At 39.8% G+C, this 25,398-nt stretch overlaps 2 protein-coding genes across 2 annotated transcripts; one reads left to right on the top strand and one right to left on the bottom strand.

Moving 5' to 3' along the window:
• Positions 1-4,979: 4,979 nt before the first annotated feature.
• On the bottom strand, positions 4,980-13,528 carry fam161b (FAM161 centrosomal protein B). Its single transcript, XM_084393843.1, has 9 exons — positions 13,212-13,528; positions 11,697-12,007; positions 10,425-10,840; positions 9,257-9,588; positions 9,046-9,167; positions 7,108-7,275; positions 6,915-7,014; positions 6,660-6,826; positions 4,980-6,340 (listed from the first exon to the last, which is right to left on the bottom strand). The coding sequence occupies exons 1-9, from the start codon at positions 13,227-13,229 to the stop codon at positions 6,259-6,261; spliced, it is 1,716 nt and encodes a 571-aa protein (XP_084249969.1). The 5' UTR covers positions 13,230-13,528; the 3' UTR covers positions 4,980-6,258.
• Positions 13,529-13,606: 78 nt separating this feature from the next.
• Positions 13,607-24,699, top strand: coq6 (coenzyme Q6 monooxygenase). Its single transcript, XM_084394006.1, has 12 exons — positions 13,607-14,129; positions 14,564-14,698; positions 16,414-16,472; positions 18,216-18,342; positions 19,606-19,736; positions 19,846-19,953; positions 20,062-20,124; positions 20,269-20,376; positions 21,999-22,201; positions 22,810-22,925; positions 23,629-23,795; positions 24,574-24,699. Exons 1-12 carry the CDS (start codon positions 13,934-13,936, stop codon positions 24,601-24,603), a joined length of 1,443 nt encoding a protein of 480 aa, XP_084250132.1. The 5' UTR covers positions 13,607-13,933; the 3' UTR covers positions 24,604-24,699.
• Positions 24,700-25,398: the final 699 nt, after the last annotated feature.

Here is a 25,398-nt window from a genome sequence, read left to right as displayed (position 1 = left end):
TAGATTTGCACCATTTTCAGAATGTGAGGCTGGCACTGCCAGGACAGTTTTTTGTCAAATTTATATACCCAAAAAACTGGAATGCAGTTGTATCATGCCACTACTTTATGACATGGTAGTGTAAATGTTTCATAAAATCGCAAAAATATACATTTCATCAGAATATATGGCTACTTTTGAATGGTCATCACTGGAAAATCTGGGAGGATTTTGCTAGAAAACTGACTGCAACTAGGGGCATTAAAAGATCGAGGTCAAGAAGAACTGGCAGGACTTTGCCAGCCTTGCTAAAAGGAAAAGGGCACTGCAGAGGACAACATTTAATAAAACAGGTGGTGGGACCAATGAGCCCCCCCTTCTCACAGCAGAGGAAGAAAAGGCCTTGTCAATGCTTGGCACAAGTGCTTCAGATGGCATTTGTGGTGGTATTGACATCCATGGAGGAGTAGGGGTAACACAGCCTGAGCCCGAGTCAGGTCCTTCATCAGTTTCATCTGCCATCTCCCAGCACCTACCATCTCCTAGTCCTCCAAACAACCCTCCCAGGCCTCAGCCTCCATCTTCTGTTGTCCAGACTGCAGCCACAACACCTCAGCAGTTTGAGAATGTGTGTAGTTGTAGTCAGGGCATATGAGAGTGTCCTTACTTAACAGGGAGGAAGATGAAGAGGTGGTGGAGGAGGAGGACAAAGATGGCATGGGACCACATGATGGCCAACCAAGAAATTCCCAATACATGGCTGGCATGTCAAAAAGTCATTGACAGATTTTTTTTTAGTTCATCCCTATTTTTCCCAGTCTTTGAAGCATATTACATCTTTTTTTAGTTTTTTTTTGTTCATTCATTTAATTTTGATTAAAATTATTAGATTATTTATATATTTTTTTGTTTTGTTTTCTGCCCTTTTTAATTTTCATTTATACATTAATTTAACCAAAACTAGTAATAAGGTGTACAATAAAGTACAATCAAAACCTTATTATAATCACATTGCATTTGAATAAAGTTAAAAGTGTAATCTGCCGGTTGTCCTGGAGGTGACCTCATAACTCTGTCTTCTTGCGATGCACTTGGGGATTTACGATGACTCCAGAGCACTCGTAGATCTACCATGATTTTCAAGTGCTGCTTAAGTTATGATGCTTTTCCGAAACAGACCGTAATATTAAGATCAGTCGTACTATCGTTTTTACGATCTACTTAGGCTTACGATGCTTTTGGGAAACGCAGCCCAGGACTAAATGTTTTTTTTTTTTTTTTTGTCCGCACCAAGCGAACCAAGTGAACCAAACTACAAGTGTGAACTTACCCTAATCAGATCTTTTCAGGCAGACTGTCCACACTATTAATTGCAAGTAATCAAATACGATTTGTGAGTCCAGACAATCTATCTGCATGGATTGCTTTGGTAGCTAATAACGTAGGAATATACACGTACCTGTATGTGATGAGGCTTTCAAAACGGATGCAGGAAAAATGGAGGTGCATCATCTCGCTCTCCAAATAAGCGACACCTCCATATGTGGTTTGAATCTGATTTGAAAAAATCTGATTTCATGCATTTTTTGCTGTCCACATTTTCAAAAACCCATCTGGATAAAAAAATCTGGATATGCAAAAAATCTAATTTTTGCTGGTAGTCTGAACATAGCCAGAGACCCACAAGAGCGATTCAAAAGCATACACAGAGCCATCTGCTCTCTAATCGCTCTCGCGGTACTTTGATGTCATACAGAGTCGAACACCTATTGTCAGGTTGTTCAAATCACTTTGGTTGAGCTAGATGACTATGCACCTTCTTTTAATCAGTCACCATTTAGTTCATCCAAAACATCCTGTGGTAAGGGGGGCTGGTTCAGCGAGGTCTATGACAGGAGAGAGAATCGGGAGACGAGCGTGGTGTAAGTGGATCAAGTGCAAATGACAAACACCTGTGTCTTGTTTCAGAGAAACCATAAAATGCCACGTAGGAGATGAGAAGCGGCAGAGAGGAACTGACTGAGACTTGTTTTGCAGCCAGTGTGAGAAAGCTCTGGAGAGCTCTGGTGGACTGAGTTATTGAAAGCGAAAAGATTTATGTTTTTGTGTGATCTACTGGTTGTGAAATAAAACACGAGTCAAAGTCAAGTCGACCCGTCTTCTTCCTTCCAACATTATTTTGAACCTGTTACAGTGGTCCTGAAACCTGGGAAGGAAGATGCAGCCGCCGCCATTCAATCTCCGTCAGGAACGCCGTTTGCAGGAACAACACCAGGCGTTGCTGGACATGAGAAACAACCAGGAGCGTCATTTCCAGGCGATAGTCCAGGCCCAACAGCCTGAAAAGGGCCATATTACAGCGGGTCGGCCGGAGCCCAGAACAACATCGCCAGCGGTTTCAATCGCTGGATCTGGGCGAGAGTGCCCGACCCTTCGTGATGGCCCAACAGCTCCGGGACTCCTGCCGCAAACGGCTGTTGGCTGAGGGAAGCGACATTGAACGGATCATCGATTGTGTGGTTCTGGAGCAGTTCGTCACTTGCTTTCCCAGGAAGACGGCAGAGTGGGTCCAGTGCCACCACTCGACATCGCTAGACTCAGCCATTCAACTGGCGGAGGACCATATGGTGGCGTGCCCAGGGGTCAGCGAACCCCTTCCAGCAGCCTCTCTCTCTCACACTTTTTTTTCTCCCTCTCCCTCTTCCCCTCAACCTGTCCCTCTTCCTAGGTCCTGTCCTCCAGGCCCGCCTAAAGTCTGGATCTGGTCTGGACCATGCTGGTGGCCCGCGAGCTCCGCCCAGGGAGACACTGCCGGGACCAATGACGCTTCCTTTCCCCTGCTCTCTTCACGCCAATCGCTTGATCCACTTCCTACCACTAGAGTGGAGGGTAGGTCTGGGCCGGCCTGTTGGCGTTGCAGGGACCCGGGCCATTTCATTGACAGGTGTCCGGTGATGGAGGTGGGGACAATGATCCGGGTCCCGGATGTCCCACAGGCTGCCCCCGGTCAGGCTGGCTGGTACCAAATACCTGTGATTTTAAAGGGGGGTACCTATCCGGGTCTGGTGGATTCAGGATGTAACCAAACCTCAATCCATCAGAGCCTGATTCAGCCTGAGGCATTGCATATGAGCCGCATGGTTCAGGTACGATGTGTGCACGGGGACGTGGTGAAATATCCTATAGTGTCCGCTGTTATCCATTTTAGGGGACAAAAGCATAATGTAGAGGTGGTCATTAACCCGCACCTCCGACATCTACTAATTCTGGGAAACAACTGGCCTGCTTTTAGTGAATTATTGGGGTATTTATGTGCGGATGTCTCTTGTGGAAAGGAAAAGCAGGAAATGGGCGTGGCCGTGCAGGTCGGAAAGGCGGAGCCGGGACCACTGAGATCAGAGCCAGGGGAACAGAGCGCAACTGAGAGGCTGATCCTCTCAGAGTGCGATGACTTTCCCCTGGAATAGTCTCAGGATGAGTCATTAAAACATGCATTTGAACAGGTCCGTTCTATTGACGGTCAACCCCTCCAGCCTGCTCGTCCGCTCTCTCATCCATAGTTTGCTATTTTAAAGGATCGGTTGTATCGAGTGATTCAAGACACTCGGACCAAACAAAATACAGCCCAGTTATTAGTACCAAAAAAGCCGTCTGGAAATGCTTTTAGGTTACCTGAACACACAAAGAAAGTGGTTCAGACTGAATTAGAGGCGATGCTCGAGATGGGGGTAATAGAAGAATCCAACAGTGATTGGGCAAGCCCGATAGTTTTAGAGACCCAAGACGAAAAAGGAGGTGAGACAGTTCCTGGGGCTGGCGGGATATTATAGAAGGTTTGTGCCTAATTATTCGGACCTCGCCAGCCCGATGACTGATCTCACTAAAAAGGAAGCACCAGATCTGGTCCAGTGGACGGAGCAGTGTCAGCAGGCTTTCACCCAGGTAAAAGCTGCCCTATGTGGTGGGCCGCTCTTACATTCTCCTGATTTTCCTCTCCCCTTCTTTTGCAGACTGACGCATCGGACAGGGGGCTTGGAGCGGTCCTGTCCCAGGAGATAGAGGGAGAGGAGCGGCCGGTGCTGTATATTAGTCGCAAGCTCTCTAAGAGTCTCTCTAAGTACAGCACCATTGAAAAGGAGTGTTTAGCCATCAGGTGGGCCATCCTCACCCTCCGATATTATCTCCTGGGACGGGAATTCACCCTCTGTTCGGACCACGCGCCCCTCCAGTGGCTCCACCGCATGAAAAATACCAACACGCGGATCACCCGTTGGTATCTGGCTTTACAGCCCTTTAAGTTCCGAGTGGTCCACAGGCCGCGGGCACAGATGGCTGTGGCTGACTTCCTCTCCAGGAGGACAAGCGTGGTGTAAGTGGATCAAATGCAAATGACAAACACCTGTGTCTTGTTTCAGACATTGGCGTGAAGAGACCATAAAAAGCAACCTAGGAGATGAGAAGTGGCAGAGAGGAACTGACTGAGACTTGTTAGCAGCCAGTGTGAGAAAGCTCTGGCGAGCACTGGTGGACTGAGTATTTGAAAGACTGAGAAAGCTCTGGAGAGCTCTGGTGGACTGAGTTATTGAAAGCGCCCGCAGCGCGGATTTATGTTTTTGTGTGATCTACTGGTTCTGGTTGTGAAATAAAACACGAGTCTCAGTCAAGCCAACCCCGTCTTCTTCCTTCCAGCATTATTTTGAACCTGTTACACATCCATAAAGTGCTGCAGGAATGAGTCCTAAAACCTGGAAATGAGTTTTGAGACATTTTTGCATTTATTGTTGTGGTTGTTGTTGTTGTTACTGTTGTTTTAAATGCTTAAGTTAAAATTGGAATATCGCATAAATTGGAATATCACAAAATTGGAATATCGCATAAAACATGCAAATAAAGCAGCTTTTCCATCCCATGTTGGTGGAAGGGAACAGTGTCACACCAACACCAACAGTTTATCACTTGTATAACTTTTTGTAAAAATTATTTTAATTTTTTTTACATGACTTTAACAAATCTTGACCCCCTGACATTCCCATTACCAGTGAAGTTCATACTTCTATGCATACTCTAAGCCCTACTGTACCTCATTTAACCAAGACAAAAAAAAAGTATTTCCAAAACAAAATGAATGGGTATCATTAGGTGACACTGGGAGGCCATTTTTAAATGTGAAGTTCGCTCATTTCCCTCAGTCCAGTAATTATTTAGATTTCAGCCCTATGAGCACAAGGATTTTTCAGTGTTATCACTCCTTCAACCATAAAATAAACAACTTTATTCTGAAATTGACAGGGCTGGCTATCATATTTTCTCCAAAAGCCGGCTTTTACCCATAAAATGCACTGCATGCTACACAGCTCGTTTCAAACAATTCCATCTAAAGATTATCAAGTCAAAGCAAAAGCAGAAATTATGCCTTAAAATCTTTCAAATAAGCAAAAACGTCCCATTCCAAACACAAATTCCTTAAAATAAACACTAAAAATTCAACTAGGACTGAAGAAAATGTCCCTAAAGAAGGCCGGTTGGAGTAAAAAGATGTTTATGTGGCCGAATGCACTAGCACAAACTCTTTTTCCAATGGCGGATAAATACACAGGACTGTTTACTCAACCAGTGCTGACTCTCTCAAAATAGTCTGACTTCAGGAATGAGAATTTCAGATGGAGTTTCATGAATAAAGCTATCCTCTGTGACAGTTATAGTTTATAATTATAGCAGACTGCATTTGACAGACTCTAGGTGGAAGATGTGTTTGTGCTAAGACAAGGATTCCCCAATTTACCGTTTGCAAACTTTTAAGGAGCCCAACACCAGACCCAAGAGCTGTTTCTGTGGTTCATAAGATGATTTAATGTGCAGTAAGCAGAACTAAGGCAAATATACAGCTTTTAATATGGTTGCCAATGGTTTTTTGTGGTTATTTCTTTCTTTGTTGGGTCGGTAGCCCCCTAACATACTTAGAATCATAAAATTAAACTTGCTTTTGATTTCTGTTTTATTAAAAATCTTTTGACGCCCATATGGAATTTCTTGAATATTCATAATCCCCTCTGTATTGTAAATCCATTAGAATACATGAGGTCTCAGCTGTTTAAAGACCCACACTGCTTCATTAGCACAATATGTATAAAACAAATCTACAATCAAGTTAAAAAAATACATACACAACATAATATTTCAAAACTGAAATGATCTACCAGCGATTTTTTGTCTGACCACAGTCTCCCTTGCATATATGAAATATTGAGGGAATACACTGGCCTCCAAACATGTCTTCTGTCAGCACAACTCTTCCTCTTTGGTTTCCACATTCCCTTCTTTTTCCTCCTCATTTGTGACACTTTCTTCCCCACTTCCTGCACTGTAAATAAAACAGTAGTAGAACCGTATGACTGCTACATCATAATATTTGCATGGTTACTTTTTCACTATGCCAGTGACAATAAAGCTTATTCATGGATGACTAAAGAAAGATCTTTGATAAATAGATCTTCACATATGTCAAAAGAAAACCACATCTATTGTTTTTCCATTGAGCAAGATGATTTTAGTTTGAATGGGTCACAAGAGAGGAAGTAATGTCAAACCTTTCATCAAAACTATAAACGCTTTAACACACTGTTAAATCTTTGCATTGGCCACACTTATTTTAAACCCCCACCATTCATGTGTTTCCATACCTCTTTTGGGTTTCGCTTTCAGTGCTGTTATGATCCTCATCCACAGACTCATTGTCCACATGGTTTGTCTTACTTGTTTCTCCCTTTGATCTCACGAAATTTTCGTCCAAACCTGCTTGTTCCAAAGTGTTCCTATATCTGCGTTCAACATTATTCTTGGCATTTTCCTGAAAGCATTAGATGTATGTATACGGTAAAATTTAAATATGTTGAATTATTTAGAAAATAATAGATTTTGAATTTCAATTAGTGTACCTGCGACACCTGCTCAAAGAGGTACGGGCGAGCTGTCACTCGTGATTTGATTTCCTTCAGCTCTTTTTGATAATCTTTCATTCTCTCCAGATCAGCTTGCCTACATTCACAAGGACCCATAATCAGTTATTACTTTCCTTATGGCTTTTTCATTCATCACAGACGTCTGACTTTTTTTTCCCAAAGTGCTCACCGATGCAGTTTGAGTTTGTCCTGGTAGACCTCTTTAAGACTCTTATGGGGGTCCATTGCTTTGGCTCTCATTGCCACTGCCCTGCTCATGGCTTGAGATCTGATTCTGTGCTGCTTCATCCACTCTGCGTTCTCCTGCTCCTTGAGGTCCTTCAGCTCCAGAGATCTCCTGTATGACAGGCAGATTAAACATCACCTTTTTTTAGGATAATAAAAAAAGCACATTTTATTAAAGTGCCCCTATTATGCCATTTTAAATGTTACTGATTTTGTTTTGGAGGTCCTCTACAACAGGTTTACATGCATCCAAGGTCAAAAAACACTTTAATTTTCTCATTTTATACACTGCAGCATTACACTGGAAATCCAGAGTTCTCACGAGAGCACAAGTTGAATTTGCTCAGCGAGTTACTCTGGCGTCGAGTAATGATGCTCATTAAATATGCCCTTGTATCCGAGCTGCACCAATCACATCGGGTTATCTGATATAGGCGGGCCAGAGGCGAGCTAAACAGATGACGACAGCGCTGTGACGTCGAAGTCATTAGTAAACATTGCAAGATGGCTATGGATGAACACCAGTTGTCTGAAACGTCTTTAACCGCTACAGTGAACGAGCTAGACTTGGCTTTTTATCTAAAAGAGGAACAGAAGACGACGCTCGAATCGTTCCTTTGCAAGAAGGACGTTTTTCCTGTTTTGCCGACCGGATAAGGCAAGAGTATAATCTACCAGTTAGCTCCCCTGGTAGCTAAGCGTATGGGGCTTGTTGTGATTGGTCATAGTGTTATCCAATTGCGTGCAGTGAGATTTTCAAATGCATGCTTGGTGCCGCCCCTCGAGCTGGCCGATTTTTTATTAGTCGATGCCAGACTATTAATCTTTCAGATTTAGGTCTGGATTTCCAGGCTACTGCAGCATTACACTGTGTCTGAAATGGTTCAATCAAGAATTCAGTCTCTCTAAACCCCTCCTTTTCAAGAGTCTACTTTGCTCTGATTGGTCAGACGGCCCAGTCTGTTGTGATTGGCCTACCGCTTACAAATTAAACGTCCATTACCAAATCTGAATTTCAGCTCCACACGATGGCGTCGGTTTTACTGTATCAATTCCGAGCCCGAGTCCTCATCCTTTGGAAGTGCATGCAAAGTGGATTTGCTTTTGCAACGGAGAAAAAAGCATCTTCTCAACATTTCGGCAACACGAACCAAACTCTTCCAGTCTCAGCTACAACTACAGTGTTTGAGGACGGGGCAAAGTAGACATTGTTCACGGGCAGCCAATGAAGATCATAGGCTGGCATTATGCAAATGTGCTACAAACCTATATGCAGGAAGTAAGACTGGAATTACTGACGACTCGTTTCAGGCAGTTCAGAATTGGTTCTTTCTTTTAGGGGACAATAACTTTGATTTCTGAAACTTGCAGAACTTTTATTCAACTCAAAAATATTATGAGGCACTTTAAATAAATCAACACTTTTTTAATGGAATTAATCAAATTAGGTGTGCATACATACAGTAACATCTATGGTACATACATTTATACAGTTCATTACGAAAAATATAACAAGCCAAAATGGTATAAAATTTTTAAACAAAATATTTCTGTAATAATACATTTTAATATTCTAAGCTACATATTTTTCAAATTTCCCATTATTTAAAATATTTTATTTTTGATTATTGCTTTATCGATTATTCCCATAAACATATTAAAAAAGTTTATAATAGTAAAAAGGTGGAATAAGATTTGATTTAAAAAAAAATACAAATACGTTTTCTTTCTTTGAAATACAGTGAAGTCATGAATTGTGCTAAAAAAAGAGAGACTATGATTGAGTGTATTATACAGGAAAACAGTTTTTAACGTCAGATTTTATTGGAAATTAGTCATTCATAAAATTGAGTAAAAAAAATGTCAGCAGCAACAGGCTCACCTTACAGCCATGGATCTTTTCCTGGCAGCATCTGTTATGTAAGTCGGAAGAGTATCCATAGACAGTGATGTCAGGCCACCAAATGAACTGCTTCTCTTTAGACTCGTTTTGTCTGTAGATTTCTAGTTTTGAAAAGTTACAAACAAAATGATGTTAAAGGAATCTTCAGAAGTTCATCAAGCCACTAAAATCAATTGATGAAAATGGCGACCTGTGGGTTTTCTGGACTCCTGTGGCGAGGCTGTAGTGCAGATGTGCGCAGCTGGAAGGGTTTACACTGAGTGACATCTCTCCTCTCTGCTGTCTCCATTGCCTTCTGTTGAAAGGCCTGGTAGAGCTTGTCAAAGTCAGGCACGGCGGCGTTCGTTTTAGGTCTGAAGGACAGCTTCTGGTCCAAGTAACCCAGCATCTTGTTTTTGCTCTTCTGAGCACTGCGGGTCTGGCTATCAGCACTGGCTTCATTCCTTTGAATGGGTGCTGAGGAAGCTTTCAGAGTCTCCTGGGCTCTCAGATGAATGCGAATCTTCCTTTGCTGCTCCTGTTCTGAGCCACCATCACATGAACACAGTTTCAGAGTAAAATGAGGGTGAGTGCATTATGGCTTATTTGAATTAAATTGAAAATAAATGTACATTCTTCAAATTAAACTTGAATTTAGTTTTTTGTATTTTTGTTGTCATTTAAATATGTTTAATTATCAATTAAATATGTTACATATGGTGTTTCGTAGATGCATATATTAGGTATGTGACGATATGAAAATTATGGCCGATACGATAACTGATAATTCTTTATATTTGAAAACCGATAACCGATATATTGTCCGATAAATCTAAATCCAAGTTTTTTTATTACATTTTTGAGAGCCTAATTACAAAAACAATAGTCTCACCATTCAAATCCATGTCCCTAGCTTTAATATATCGGCCCAATAAAAAATATTGGGCCGATATATTAAAGCTAGGGACATAGATTTAATAACGATAACATTAAAATGAACATATACCGAAATGGTGGCTGATTTATTGTGCATCCCTAATATATACTGGTTAAAAGTTTGGAATAATTAACATGTTTTAATGCTTTGAAAGAAATCTCTTATGCTCACCAAGGCTGCATTTATTTGGTCAAACATTAAGTGAAAATAGTTATATATAAAATAACTGAATATACTTTAAATTTTGAATATATTTTCAAATGTTAATTATTCCTATGATAGTAAAGCTGAATTTTCAGCATCATTACTCCAGTCTTCAGTGTCACATGATCCTTCAGTAATCATTATAATATGCTTTTGACCCATAGTGCAAGTATATAGTATAATAGTATAAAAAACTATGTTCCACATTATTATGATTAAATGTTCATATAAATGGCACCTTTCAACTGTTCAGGAAACCTGGGATCTGAGGCTGCTTTGGGTAAAGGTTTCCTCACACAAACTGGTTGTGTTTTTTCACTTTTATTGCCAGAGCCCATCTCCTTCTTCTTCTCCTCCCTCTTGTGGAACCTGAAGGGCTTCTGCGTGGTCAAGAGGAAATCTCTCCTCTGCTCACGACCTTCCTTCCTCAAGCGCTCTTGTTCATGGATGAGGTTATCATAAAGAGGCTTAGAGATGTGCTCAGGGACCGGAGCGACGCAAAACTGTTTCTGACACTCAACCAGGTCTGCCTCCTCTTTGGCTTTTTGTGAATCTTGAGGGAGAGGCTTCCTCTGTCTCTCTGTCACGATTCCCTGAGAGGTTCTTGGTGCCTTGATTCCACTTGGGGTAAAATTCTGCAGAATCACCTTTGAGCTGAAAACAAGAGTTGAAGATGTATGTTTCAAGCCAAACATTGTTATCACATTTAAAGGATTACTTCAACCCCAAAAAATCTGTCATCATTTACTCACCTTCATGTCGTTTCAAACCCGTATGGTTTTCTTTCTTCTTCTTCTACTTCCGTTCATCTTCGGAACACAAATGAAGATCTTTTTGATGAAATCTGAGAGCTTTCTTTCCCTCCATTGACAGCTCCACAACTATCACTCTGGCTTCAAAAAGTTAATCAAGAGATCGTAAAACTAGTCCATATGAATTGAGCGGTTTAGTCCAAATTTTCTGAAGAGACTTGATTGCTTTATATGATGAACAGATTCATCATTTAAACATTCATCAACGCACACATCAGTTGTGGTAAACAGAAGATCAAGCATGCTTGCTTGACGAGTGAGAACGAGGTTCATTGTATCGTTCATTGACGTATGAGGTTCATTCTCGTGTTACGCAGCACGTTTGAGCTTCAGCAAGAACCAATGAGGTTTCTTCTCACGCGTCAAGCATGTACGGTTAAGCTTCTGTTTATGTTCACTGATCAATGTTTAAATGTGAATAAAAGCCTAAATTCAATCTGTTCATCATATAAATCAAGTCTCTTCAGAAAATTGGGACTAAACCGCTCAATTCATATGGATTAGTTTTGCAATCTCTTTATGAACTTTTTGAAGCGTCAAAGTGGTAGTGGCGTAGACTGTCAACGGCGGGACAGAAAGCTCTCAGATTTGATTAAAAGTATTAAATAAAAAAATTGTGTTCCAAAGATGAACAAAAGTTTTACGGGTTTGGAACAATTTCATATTTGGGTGAACTAACCCTTTAAGATTGGAGTTACCTGTGGTGTTTGCGTTTCTCAGAGTTTCGGCCATCATGATCTCTGATGCTCGGCTGCAGTATATTGGCTTTAAGCATCCACTCAGTGCTGCTGGTGAGCAGTGAGTTCTGCAGGACCCGCTTCTCCAGCCCGGTCTGATGCTGAAGCTCCAAATTCTCCAGCTGCTGCTTGCGTTTGGCCTTCAGAGCCTCCAAATGCACCTCAAGAGATAGTTCAGACTTCTTCCGGTCCTCATTGAAGGACAGCAGGCTTTCCGAAACGTGCACATTGTCTCCCTCTTCAGATCTAGAGATAGCTAAAGTAGAAGAGATCTGGACGGACAATATGTATTTAGTTTGTTTGTTGGATTGATTGATTGATTGATTGATTAAAGGATGAACTAAAGGAGATAAAAGAGCAATTTCTGAAAATTTGTATGACTAGCACTTATCATGTTTACTGCCTCTTTAAGATGAATCACTCCTCATTTGTAAGTTGCTTTGAATAAGTGTCTACTAAATGGGTAAACGTAAATGACACAGTCAGCCATGAAGATATGTAATTTAGCATGTAAAAACACCCCTAAATGTGCATTATGGCACGCAATATACCTGAAACTACTGTAAACAAATTTTGATAGTCTACTCTACACGGAACATTGTACTGCATATTGTTAGACCTATTGGACCGGACGAATGAAGATAAACAAAAGTCCAATAGGTTTGGAACGACATGAGGGTGAGTAAATGATGACAGAATTTTCATTTTTTGGGGGTGAACTATCCCTTTAACTTAAAATCTCAGGGGTACTTCAAGTAAATATATTAGGTCAAAGAGGTTCAGCTGACAAAAAGGTTGGGGAATCCCTGCACGTCTGCGTGTAAATATGAAATTATGTGAATTTGTAAATTTTAACGTGTTTAAAAGACAAAAGCCTTCCAAAGACAGTAACACATGGTTAAATGAGTGATAATTCAAATAATAATTAATGTGTTCGTCAGGAGCTAATTTGATATGTGATGTTGCAATGTTGAGAAAACAGCACTTCTTAAAAGTGAAATGATTTCTGTAAAGGTTAGGCTTAGAGTTAATGTTAGCCATAATCAATAAGAAAGCCACTAGTCTTGATTAGCCTACAAGTATGTACATGTAATTACAATTACTTATTTTGGGGAATTTGATTAAATAATCTATATTACATGTAATCAGTTACTATCCAGCAGCACTGTAAAAAATATCATCAAAATATTGAGTTGTCTGTTGATTTTCTTAGCTAGAGGAGCCCTGTTGGGTTAAAATGAATGTCAACAGCATGTTGTTGTTACTATGGCAACCCCAAACACTCATAGTTACGCTCTGCTATTGTTGTTCGCCGCGGTTAAGCGATTCAAAATAACTACACAATAATAAACCAAGCGGATTAATCACTGTTAAATCTATAAATGCACTGGAAATATATCAGACACTTGTTTCTCATTTGAACGCACACTCTCTGGTATCGTATAACCTCTTCAGACATCATTGCGTTATTCTCACCATCGTCATCTGATCCATGGTGTGATCAGGCCCGCTATGAGGAAATCATTCAAACACTCATCCATTTACTGTTAAAGATCAAGACACACTCCATTTCCTTGGAATCGGCAAATATTATGATCTCTGCACCGATGACAATCTCCACCCACCAGCGGCTGAACACGCACACAGAATCCTAAACAGCATGTCCTTCAGGAATGTTAGATACAAAATACCATCTTTACACAGCAAATATTTTATGCAGCAACAAAACACGCATACATGTTGTTGTCTGATAGATAGTACATTATTTAAATAAACCAAACGAGCTTGGTTTTCCTCCACGACGGCAGATGGCGCTAAAGGGAACATGCCTCCATCATGCTACAGTACACGCTCTCAAACGATTCTGAGAAAGAAGTGAAAGTATTTAAAAAGACACATGTGTTACACTTTAGTACTAGTGCTATTTGACATACATCTCACTTGTGGACCTGAGTCAAAATTAAATGTTTTGTGAATGCCCATGCTCCATTTTCATTATTTCAGTGGCTTTTAGCACCCGGAAGAACTGTAGCAAACAGAACTCTTACGTATAACGTTACAACAACAACATGGCTGGATGACAGATAAGAGTTCGCCCTTATTGTCAATAACAGGACAGATTTAACGGGGGCTGTTAGATATTTCTTTTCAGGGTTGTTAGTTGCAACAAGTTGTTTCACGTCTGTTTTTCCGCTAGAATGTTGACTAGACTCGGTGTGTTCGGGATAGGACGGCAGTGTGTTTCAGTGAGGGCACTCAATGGAGCGCGAGCGGCGCGCAGAGGCTTCGCGTCCTCCGCGTGCGATGAGGAATCCAGCACATCTGAAAACGAGCTCTTTGACATTATAATATCTGGCGGGGGAATGGTGGGCACCGCTATGGCATGTTCGTTGGGTGAGTGAGAGAGAGAGAGAGAGACATGCATGCACGGTGCACCCGCTTTTGCCCCTCAGCTTCACTCTGCACTCTTCCCACGCTTCATCATAAGCACAGTGTTTGCAAACTTCCCAGCTGTAATAAAGTCTCCCGCTGCTTTCCTTCACCCCTTGTTTTTTTTTTCACGCAAAGGAGAAGTTGTTATTTTGTGTGATGAAAGTGTTTTAGCTGGAGGTGAAGGGTGCAATTGCGGTGGCACTGCAATGTGACGTTCTCATGCCGTAGGATGCTAAAGTAAGCAGTGTGCAATCACCGCACAGATTTTAGTTGAACTTGAACGAGTTCATATTCAAATGTGTTGGTGAAATCATGCAAAATGCGAGAATCAACCCCACGGTGATATTGCAAAGCAAATAAATCATCCTGTATTTTTATCCCTGTTCTTCTTTTAGGTTTAGATCCTAATTTAACAGGGAAGAAGATTCTTCTGCTGGAAGCTGGTCACAAAAAAGAGATGGACAAGGTTCCTGAGACCTTCAGTACAAGGGTCAGCTCCATCAGTCCAGGCTCAGCAACACTTCTTAGTGGTATGGACTTTTATAGCTTTTTATGTTTATTTCATAGTGTGTGATTCATATGGATCTATAGAGGAACACCTATCAGAGATCTCTAAATCACTTTGATATACGTCACAGTAGGGAAGAAGAAGAACAGACTTTCGCAACTTCCATTTATTGCGGCTTTGAAGGGATAGTTCATCCAAATATGATATTCTGTCTTCATTTATTCATCCCCATGTCTTCCAAAAATGAACAAAGAGCATCATTAAATAGCCTACATCATAGAAGTAGTCCATACAACTGCCGCTCTATATTCAGAGCAGCGTTGGGTAAGTTACTGTAAGAAGTAATTAATTACTAGAGCTATTTACGTCCTTAGCAGTGTAATTAGATTACTTTCTAAATCCCATCAACCTTGACCAGTTGAACAATGCAAGGATAGACATAAAACTGCTCTCTAAATTCTTTCAAATAAATAATGTAAAATATTCTTGAATAGACCAAAGTATTTAAAGGGAGAAAGTGACATTGAAAACATTAACATACATTTTAACATTAGTCGTTACATTTTGATGTTAAATCCATTATTGTTTTACCTAAACTTTTTCTGTAGTCTTTACTGTATTTAATGCAATAACATCAGAAGTAACTAAATCAATTACAGAAAAATTAAGAGTAATTCCTTATTTAACTTTTTATGGTACAGTAATTAATTTCTTAGTAATGCATTAGACCCGACACTGATTCAGAGTCTACTGAAACCATATCTTTGTGTGATGAACAGTGTTGTTATTGTTAACTATTTGAATAGTTAATTGAAATTTAGCTGAAATAAAATAGAATATAAATAATACGTGGCACTTCAATGAAAATGAAATGTTGTCCTTGCAACTAACTGAATTAAATAAGTTGAAGTATTATACTACTAAAACTAAAATAAATAAAATAAAGCTAAATAGAAATATTAAAAACTAATATTAAATTAAAAACAAAAATATAATAAAAAAATAAAAATAAAAGCTAATTCAAAATATGATTCACTACTGTAATAAGAAATGATACTAAAATAACACTAGTGAGGACTAACATTTAGGATGTGATAGGGTAGTACTTTATTTATTCCCTGGAGAAAAATTAGGAGAATAAAGTTTATATATATATATCACTTTTGCCCTTAGTTATTTTACCCTTTCATAATGGTTTAAACATTAACTGCATATCAAATCTCTTTAATATAGTTTATATAGTTCTTTATCTCATATTCTGAAATAAACACTTACAGAATGCGGTTGACAAGAAAACAATAGATTTTAGTGGCACAGTAGATGTGATGCTGAGGACATTGAACTGCCCTCGGTTGCCTGGCTACACATTGTGTTATGTTGGATGAAACATATGCTTTTGATTGTGTCCACAGAATGCATGTTTGCATAATGGGCAATGTTGGGCATCATTTAGAACCAGTACTTTGGGTAATGTGGGGGCACAATCCAATCAAAAGGCCTGTGGCGAGGATAAGTACATCTGTTCCATTCAAAGCTCTGAATCTGCACTCCTGTCATTATACCTATTTACAGTATAATGTTTGTATATGAAAGATTCACCAGGAAGTAGGTCAGTAGGTAGCTCTCTCTGACGTGCGGTGTACTTTTTTCCATTGCTATATTCATTTATCTTTGGCATTGAATGAGTAGGAAGGAACAAATGTGGTGCCTTTGTAATTGTATCCTATTGTGTTTCAGGTCTTGGTGCTTGGGACCATATTGTAAATATGAGATGCAAGCCGTATAATAAAATGCAGGTCAGTAAAACCAGTATGTTGTAACACAATGATTACTAGTTGTGTACCAATATGCAATGATATGCTACTAAATGATCATCATATTCGCGCACCACGGTATTACCTGTTGCTTCATAGAATGTCAACCAAAACACCTTTTTAATACTTGTATAAGTAAATATATAAATGAAGTAATCAGATATCACACTAAATGAAACGTGCATCATCTAAAAACAAGTAAACACTTAAGCAAAACATTGAGTAACCAACACAGTCATTTACTATGACCTTACCTGCTTATTTTCCTGAGGGCAGGAAGCCACTCCATTAAAAACAGCTGTATCGTGCTTTGCTCATCGTTGTTTGCCTATCATCACACTGTAAGCAGCCACCCATAAATTAATGCTACAGAACCACAGCCTTCGAATACAAAACATACATTAGAGATGCAGAACCTCAAACTCCACATCGCAACGTGACAGTTAAGCTCGGTTTTGCTTGCGGCCACAGTTTATCTATTAGAGTCTTATTTAGCGAGATTACATAAATCTAGCCCTAGCCTACTAATTATGAAGATTCATGTGCGATGCAGGGATAGGAGTTCAAATCTGTGGAGAGTGTGGAGATCACAAGTAAAAGGACCCCTTCGTTTTCTATGCTGTGGTGGGGTTTCAACTGTAAGATGTGGATTTTTCACTGCCAGAATGAAATCCTGTGGTTTCTGGGCAAACTAAGGGATGTCATCAGAGTGCGCTTTATAGTGATATACCTCACCCCATTATACCTCTCCTGTAAGATTTTTTTTTGTTTGTTTGTTTGTGAGTGCCAAGCAAGGATGAAATTGCGAGGGAAATGAGTTAGGTTCCCTCTTGCTCTCCAATTAAACTCAAGCGGTTAGAGGAAAGCAACTAAAGCGGGTTTGGGAAGTGCCATGTACCAGAAAAAGGTGTTTTTTTTGTGGAGTGTGGAGGTTCCCTAAAGTGTTATCAGCTAGATTTTCTTTCCTCCATAGTGGTCTGAACCTTTTCTGGTATCTTTGTTGCAGAAATTATCTTGGAAGTTATTTTGGCAAGGGGTGTTTTAATTTGGCAACATAGCAACTCCAAAACTTATCAACAGCTGTGTTTTTCCAATGTGTAAAATCCTCATAATTGTGGGTTGGTCACGGTTTAAATCTTCCACGTAACCATGTATCAAAAATTGCAAAACCACTACTATTAGTGGTTTTAGCATGGCTGTATAACAAGGATAGAACAGTCCTTCTGAATCCATGTTACGCATGTATTTAATTGTTTGCTAGTCACCTTAGTTACAAGTCATTTTAGGTTTTTAAAAAATAGCTGCGTCAATCACCAAGACTTTTTTGCATTTAAAACCAGCCGCATGTTTTATTAACAAAGTTGCAAGGCAACTTGGATGAAACAAACTTAGCTCGACAGTAATGTTAGCATATTTGTTATTTATTATTGGCTTAACTATAAATACAAGCATAAATCGCCACAAAGAATGGCATTTTACATTTCTTCCTCACCCCAGTGCGTTTACAAAGTCAGGCGTGCAACCTCAAGGGCCGTTGGTGGCTTTTGTTGAATCTAGTTTGATGTTTGGTTAGAGTATCTGGCAAAACTCTTGGCTCAGTCGAACAGCTTTGATGTGTTCAAGTTCAGTGAAGCACGTGCTTTCTGGAAATCCATAAATAGAGCCCGAGCGGTCACTTAAGGATAGAGTTGTAAACCACAGAAATAATTTGTCTCTTTGCTTTAGGTTTGGGATGCTTGTTCAGATGCCCTGATTACATTTGATAAGGAGAATCTGCAGGACGAGATGGCGTACATCGTTGAGAACGACATCATTGTGGCCGCCCTCACCAAACAGCTGCACACTCTCTCTGGTGACAGACACATTTTGATGTTTGATATATGGATCCATTTATTTATGTGTTTGTTTTTGTAATCATTGCTTTGCTCACTGAACTTTGATCATTACATGATGATATATCCTTGATCCTTGCTTTTGCTGTGCTCCTCCCATGTTTCTCCCAGAAGTGGCTTGCACTGTCGAGCTCTGAGTGGGCTCCCTGTTAATTAGTTTTAGGGATGGCTTGGCAAATGATGTCACCACAAGCCATTCCTTCCTGTCTTGGCAAAATGTTTATTTGTACTCCTTTTGAACATCTTTCTTCTCATGTTTTTTTTCCTAAAGATTCCACTTCTTTGGACATATGCGTGTTTTTCCTGCTATTTCGATCATCCAGCACATCGCTTTTGATGGGAGTTAGAAGCTCCACGAGAATTGCCACCCTGTTCGGACACGTGCAGTGGTCTATTGACCCATTTAAAGAAACCACATTCCTTTCCAGCCGTAGCATCTCGCTCGCTCGGGGTGCCGAGCACGGACAGCGTTTTACTGTAACGTTTTGTTGTAATTAACTAAACTGTTCCAAGGCTCCGCATTTGGCTTTTCCATGCCATGCTCTGTAAAACTGCATATTTTTAAAAACAGGCCTTTTTTAAAACTCATCTTGCGTTTAACAGATGTGCGGTAGCACGTGCGTGTTCACGTGTTTGTCAAGTTAGTGTTTTTAACGGTCTTCTATTTCTGCTGAAGTACTAGATGAAAAGTACTTGCATTAGCCAACTGTTTTTTCCTGTTGCTCTGCTTTCACATCAGCAAGAAGCCAATATTTCTCACCCGTGTTGTGTGCAAGAACTAGTGTTCAATTTTGTGGACAGAAAGGGACTCCAAGTCCGAAACGTAGGCGTAATTCTGGATCTTTTCATGTGCTAGACCGCCAGTGATTCTAAGTAAAGTGGATTTTCTGCTTCCTTTACTTTTGTTCGATGTTGTGTGCAGGATATTGGCAGCTGGTCACATGTATTGCATGGCCTGCTTGTAGATAAACACCATTAGTAAGCTGTGAGTGACTAGCCAAAGCCATCAAGAAAATTGTCAATGTTAGCAAGCCTCAGCCAGAGGAAGGAAAACAACTTTGTGTTTTATGAGGAGGCTTGACGAGCCTTCATTTTTGACTTTGTCACAGCCAAACCATGTATATTTGGATTTTTTCCCATTTCTCAAGTGGAACTGGACAAGATTTGGACTAATGCTCCTTTTGTTGCATTTTAATGTGTTATGATGTTTTGGCTTTTTTTAGACCATGTTGAAGTGCAGTACCGAACAAAAGTGGTGAAATACACCTGGCCCCGTCCGTACCAAGTCTCTGAGTCCATCCCTTGGGTTCAGGTGACTCTAGCGAATGGAAAGACCATCCACACCAAACTGTTGGTATGTAGAATATGTCCGGTGTTTCATTTGGTATTAGAAACCAAACAGTGCACAGCTACATAAGCAAAACCTCAGAATTTCTGAAGGTAGGTGTGATTGGCTCTTTCAGATTGGTGCCGACGGGCCGAATTCAATGGTGCGGAGAGAGGCGGGCATCCCCACGGTCAAATGGAATTATGATCAGTCAGCAGTCGTCGCTGTTCTGCATTTGTCTGAGGTATGATGATAGTTCTACGTCTTATGGTGTACTTGTCAACCTATTTGAATATTTTAATTCACATGCCACATTACGGAAGAAAAATGTATTTGCATTGTTGTTTTTCAGCCTACAGAAAATAACGTGGCCTGGCAGAGGTTCCTCCCAACTGGCCCCATTGCGATGCTTCCTGTGAGCTAAACTTGTGTTTATTTTACTTGTAAATGATGTCAGTTGTGCTTGATTTGTTTTATTGGCTCGTCATGATATCGCTTAGTGGTCAAATGGAAAATGCATTTCATGCCCAGACGTGTTGTATATGTGTCTGCTGTGCAGTTGTCAGACAGTGAGAGCTCGCTGGTCTGGTCCACCAGTCATCAGCATGCTGAAGAACTTCTACAGCTGGATGAGGAGAGCTTTGTGGATGCCATTAACTCTGCATTTGTAAGTAAACACTAACCCTGTTGTCACACTTGTGGTTCACCTCCTTAAACCGAACAGCTTCCGAGTGCTGTGCTATTGCAAGATTTCTCGACAAAAGTTAATTTCCGTATGTAGAATAACGTAATAAAGCAGTGGTTTTTGATTGAAATGTCATGTCATATCATTGCTCTGCATTCTCTTCATTTCGGCTGAATGCCCTCAAATTGACCCATCAAACCCTCACACCCTTTTTTTCTTTTTGTTTGTGTTTCCATCAAAGAAACTCCTCTTTTCCCAAGCTGGCTATTTTTACTGGCCTTACTGGTCACAGGCCTTTGCATCTGAGTCACGCTTGCCATCAGAACTGGTTTGCTAATTAAGCCCAAGGTTTGCCAGCGTTGGTCATTACTCCACAGAATGTTTTTTCTGCAGACCAAACTCAAATTTGTGGCCTGGTCGGCATTTTACTTTAATTAGGCATGCTTTTTGCATCTCTGTTAAAATACCTTGTCTTTTAAGACTGCTTTGAATGCACAAAAGGAAAGGAAGAAGGTATAGTTTACCTCTAGATGCCAAGATGAAGATAGCGCTAAATGAAAATTATGTCATAATTGACTTGCCTTCATGTTATTCTAAACCCATATGACTATTTTCAAAATTGCGGTGTTCCACTGAAGGATCTTTACACAGCTCTTTCCCATACAATAAAAAGCAACAGTGACCAGGGTCTGTCATGATCCAAGAAAAAAACACCATAAAAGTGTCAAGAAATGTAGTCCATACAAATCATGTACTCTATTCCGAGTCCTCTAAAGCGGTAGTTCTCAACCTTTTTGACCCGAAGGCCTCCCATTGTCCAAAGTAATATTCAAAGACCTCCTAATATAGGGTAAGATATTTCCTCCACTATTTTTGCTGTAATTATGACAGGACTGTGAGACTGGGAGTGTCGATATAGTAATTAACAATTAATTGAGTGATTACAGTTTTCAGCTCCCTAGTTAAAAAATACTGCGCTAAAGCTTTAAGGAACAGGCTGTTCTACACCGTTTTAAGAATTGTTCTTTTTTTTTTATGTGAAAATCTTCCCCTTCTGTGGCGCTCATACGAATTTCGATGTGAATCGTAAGGAATGTAAAGATTCTGATTCAAAATCATTTCTGGTTCTTTTACAGTTTTATTAACAAATGTACATTCAAATGTACATGTCAGATTTTTGGAAAACAATTCCTACTGTCATTTACTGCAGCCTGTCAAATAATGAGATGAGAGAACTTTCAGATTTCAGACTGGCTGCGTCTTTTATAATATAGGACTCTGAATGATTTCTCAAACCTGCTTGGATTAGAGCACATGACTTGTATGGACTACTTTCATGGTGCTATCTTTAGTCCTTTTTTGAGAAGTTCCACTTCCAGCATTCAGAAGTGCTTCAAAATTCATCCTTTTACATGTTAGATAGAAGAAACAAAGTCATGATTTGGATTTTAAATGAAAAGTCAGTGATTATCTATTTTGTACTTTGGCTCATCTTTCCATTTTAAGTTTGAGCTTAACAAATATATTATGAATAGAGACTCTTGCACATATCTTTCCTATGTTGCCATTGACTGTGGTTCTGTTCTCTGTTTCACTCTGTTCAGTGGAGTAATGAGAACCATTCTGAGCTGGTGGAGACTGCCGGCTCTGTGTTCCGGACGGCTCTATCTGTCCTGATGCCTGACAGCGGCTCTGCACGTCAGCTTCCACCTAGCGTTGCAGGCATTGGCCCAAAGAGCCGGGTTATGTTCCCGCTAGGCATGGGTCATGCCACAGAATACATCCGCCATCGAGTGGCTCTCATTGGGTATGTTTGCAAAGTTAGTGCATTAACCGACTTACGGTTTTGAGTATTTGTCTTTGGATTTACCCATAAGTGCAGTCCTATTTATAGGTAAAGGAGATATCTCTCAATGAGCATATTTACATGTATACCAATACGCTGATAACCTTAAAAAATCAGTTAATTGAAATACATGCAAACTAATAACCCAGCCACATTTAGAAGACTGTATTAAATAATCAGCTTATTCCCCACTAGTGGCAACAAAATGTACTAATTCGTGTATCTGACTCTTCTATTCTGACCTTACTACGATAAAGGAAACTGGATTAACACGTTTGCATTGCATTGTCGCCTTATTAAGCATAATCGGGTTAAGAAAGTGCATGTACAGTAAATGCGTTCCATATGTTAGGTTTATAGTTCAGCCATAATCTTTATGTGGTTGTCTGAGACGTTAAACCTATGTGATGATGTATTTAGGTTTGCTTTTATTGGAGGCATTACACTGGATCTAAGGTAATATAGAGGCCACATGGAGGAAATTTCAGCAGCTTTGGCCAGTCCTGTTAAATAAGGCTACTGACTCTTTGAGGTTTCTTCTCTATATTTCCTGATCTTTCTAATTTCAGAGATGCTGCACATAGAGTCCATCCATTAGCAGGCCAAGGTGCCAATCTAGGCTTTGGCGATGTGGCCTATCTCACACAAATACTTAGCCAAGCAGCGTATAATGGAAAAGACCTTGGTAAGTGTTCCAACATCAGAAGCAAGTCGAATGTATGTGCACACCGGATTTGTACTTGTGTGACAATTTTCAAATATACACATCAAATATTTTCATCTAATAAGGATTAGATAAAATCATCTAATGTGCTTTTTCGAAAAGCATAATCAAAAACTCATAAATTATATCAGCTATATTGTGAAGAACTACCTCACGTTGAAGAAACGTGACAAAGACACATGAAGGCCTTTTGTTGGTTTGGAATTCTGCTCTATGTATTTTTAAGTCTTATTTCATACCTGAGGTGTCATACTTTTGGTTCAGAAGAGCCCAGTGGAGCTATCTGTGGGTTTTCATAAGCTCTTTTCCATTTCCTTGTATTGGGGGTGGTCTTTAGTAAAAAAAGAACTGGTTGTCCTGGTGCAGTGTACAGTATTTTGCTAGTCACTCCTGCCAAGAACTGCTAATAAATTTCTTTGTAGCCACAAATGGAAATCTTATGAGGAATTGTTGACATCAGTTTCTCAGAAAATCAAATAAGTAAAAAGAGCAGTAACTGATATTTTCTATATTCATCCATATGGTGAACATTGTATTTTAATCAGGAAAATCTCCAGAATGGCAACAAGTACCAAGTTGATCACAGAAAGGTCAACTTTTTAAGAAAAAAAAAAAAGTTGTTGTTCAAATGCAAATGGTTTAACCGCTGATCCTTGACCTCTAGGAGCCATGCAGCATCTGTTGGAGTTTGAGACTGAACGTCAGCGACACAATCTTCCCATGATGGCAGCCATTGACCTCATGAAGAGGATGTATTCCTCTAATGCTGCCCCAATGGTTCTACTGAGAACCTTCGGCCTTCAGGCTACCAATGCACTGCCACCACTTAAAGTATGATCACATCTCTTTTTCTTCCCACAAATTCTTCAAAATGTTATTTTTATTTCTTGCTCTGAAATTATTGTACAATTTGTTTCCTTCCTCCATCGTATTCCTTTACTTAGGATCTTGTTCTTTTCTTCAGCTCTGTGGCGTTCCTCTCGTGTTCTCGTTCCTTTCTGTCATCCGTGCCTCTCTCTTCGCTTTGTTGTACTTCCAGCCTTTTTTCACCTCTCCAACTTTTGCTCCCTCTTTCACTCTTCCTCTGACTTCTTCCCCTTTCTAACCCCCCTCCCACCTCCCCCCTCCCCCTCCCCCCCAACTTGTCCTCTGATTACATGCCTTTCTACTCTTATCCGTGCCTGTAATTTACATGGTCAGGAGCTACTACTATGGCTATGTTTAGCCCTAAATTTACTGTTACCCAAAGTGTGTGGGTGGGGTTGCAGGGCTGTGCATGGTGGTGTTGGCTTGTGTTTTCACACTCCTTTTATTACAGGCCACTCTTACGAAATGGCTTCATTCCTTTACTAAGCGATTCCAACCAGAGGTTGGAACTTGTCTTAAGCCTTGAGGGATATCTCCCACATTCTGTGATTCTATTATAAACGTTACAGCCGAGTGTGTGTGTGGCGCATAATGTAAGGAGGACTTGTGTCACCCTTCATGTTCAAAAACGGGAAGATCTGCATTTCCCTCATTTAGACGATGAAACATCAGTTGTTGCTTATAAATATTGCTTTCCTGAATGTCACTTACCTGTATTATATATTTTTTCTTGTACCCACAGGAGCAGATCATGGCTTACGCCAGCAAGTAAAACACTTGGTGCACACTGGATATTTGCTGGATCTCTGTTATTATGAAGATTCTGTTCATAAGTGTAAATTAATAAATTATATTTTATTCCTCTGTCTATGTGGGAAACATTTCTGTGCCATTGTTTCCAATTACCCATATGAAAATGTTATATAAAATATTAGATATAACTCCTACTGCTCTGCCTTCTTTGCTAATAGAACATGTAAATATGTTCTACCAAATTTCTCAGACTGTTACTTTCATATTATAAAAATGGCCCATTGAATGGTATTAAAGTTGTGAAGGATAAATAAAGGCATGTTTTTAAAATAATTATGTAATTTCAAGGAAAATCATGCTTTCCTTGAATAGGAAACATATATCATCCCTAAGAATGTTTAGGCTTGTCAAAAACTTAAAAGAAAAATGCTAATTTATGATTAGGAAGAACATAAATTTTCGATAAATATTTACAATGTCACTCTTCTTGGTTGTTAATAGATTTTAGAGCCATGACATATTAAAAGATTTTCACACACACAAAAAAGGATGTATTTGTAAGGCCTCTTTTCTTGTACAACAGAACTCTGGTGGGAAGCAGGCTATTTACAAGCTGATGAAAAATGTATCTCCTCATAAACTTACCTTTTGATTTGACTGGGGTTCTAATGTCTTAAGTTATAAACTAATATCGACGAATAAATGTTCGCATTTCAGATCGTATCAGCAACCGTTTATTTAACTAAGTTAACCCTTTAACTCGCGACAATTCACGAACACTCGCGATGATTGTCACACACGGGGGTATTTTAAA

The sequence above is a fragment of the Rutilus rutilus genome (assembly GCF_951802725.1).
Source record: "Rutilus rutilus genome assembly, chromosome: 21".
NCBI classification, from domain to species: domain Eukaryota; kingdom Metazoa; phylum Chordata; class Actinopteri; order Cypriniformes; family Leuciscidae; genus Rutilus; species Rutilus rutilus.
Note: the sequence above shows the minus strand (reverse complement) of the source record. Positions and strands in the feature narration are given on the sequence as shown.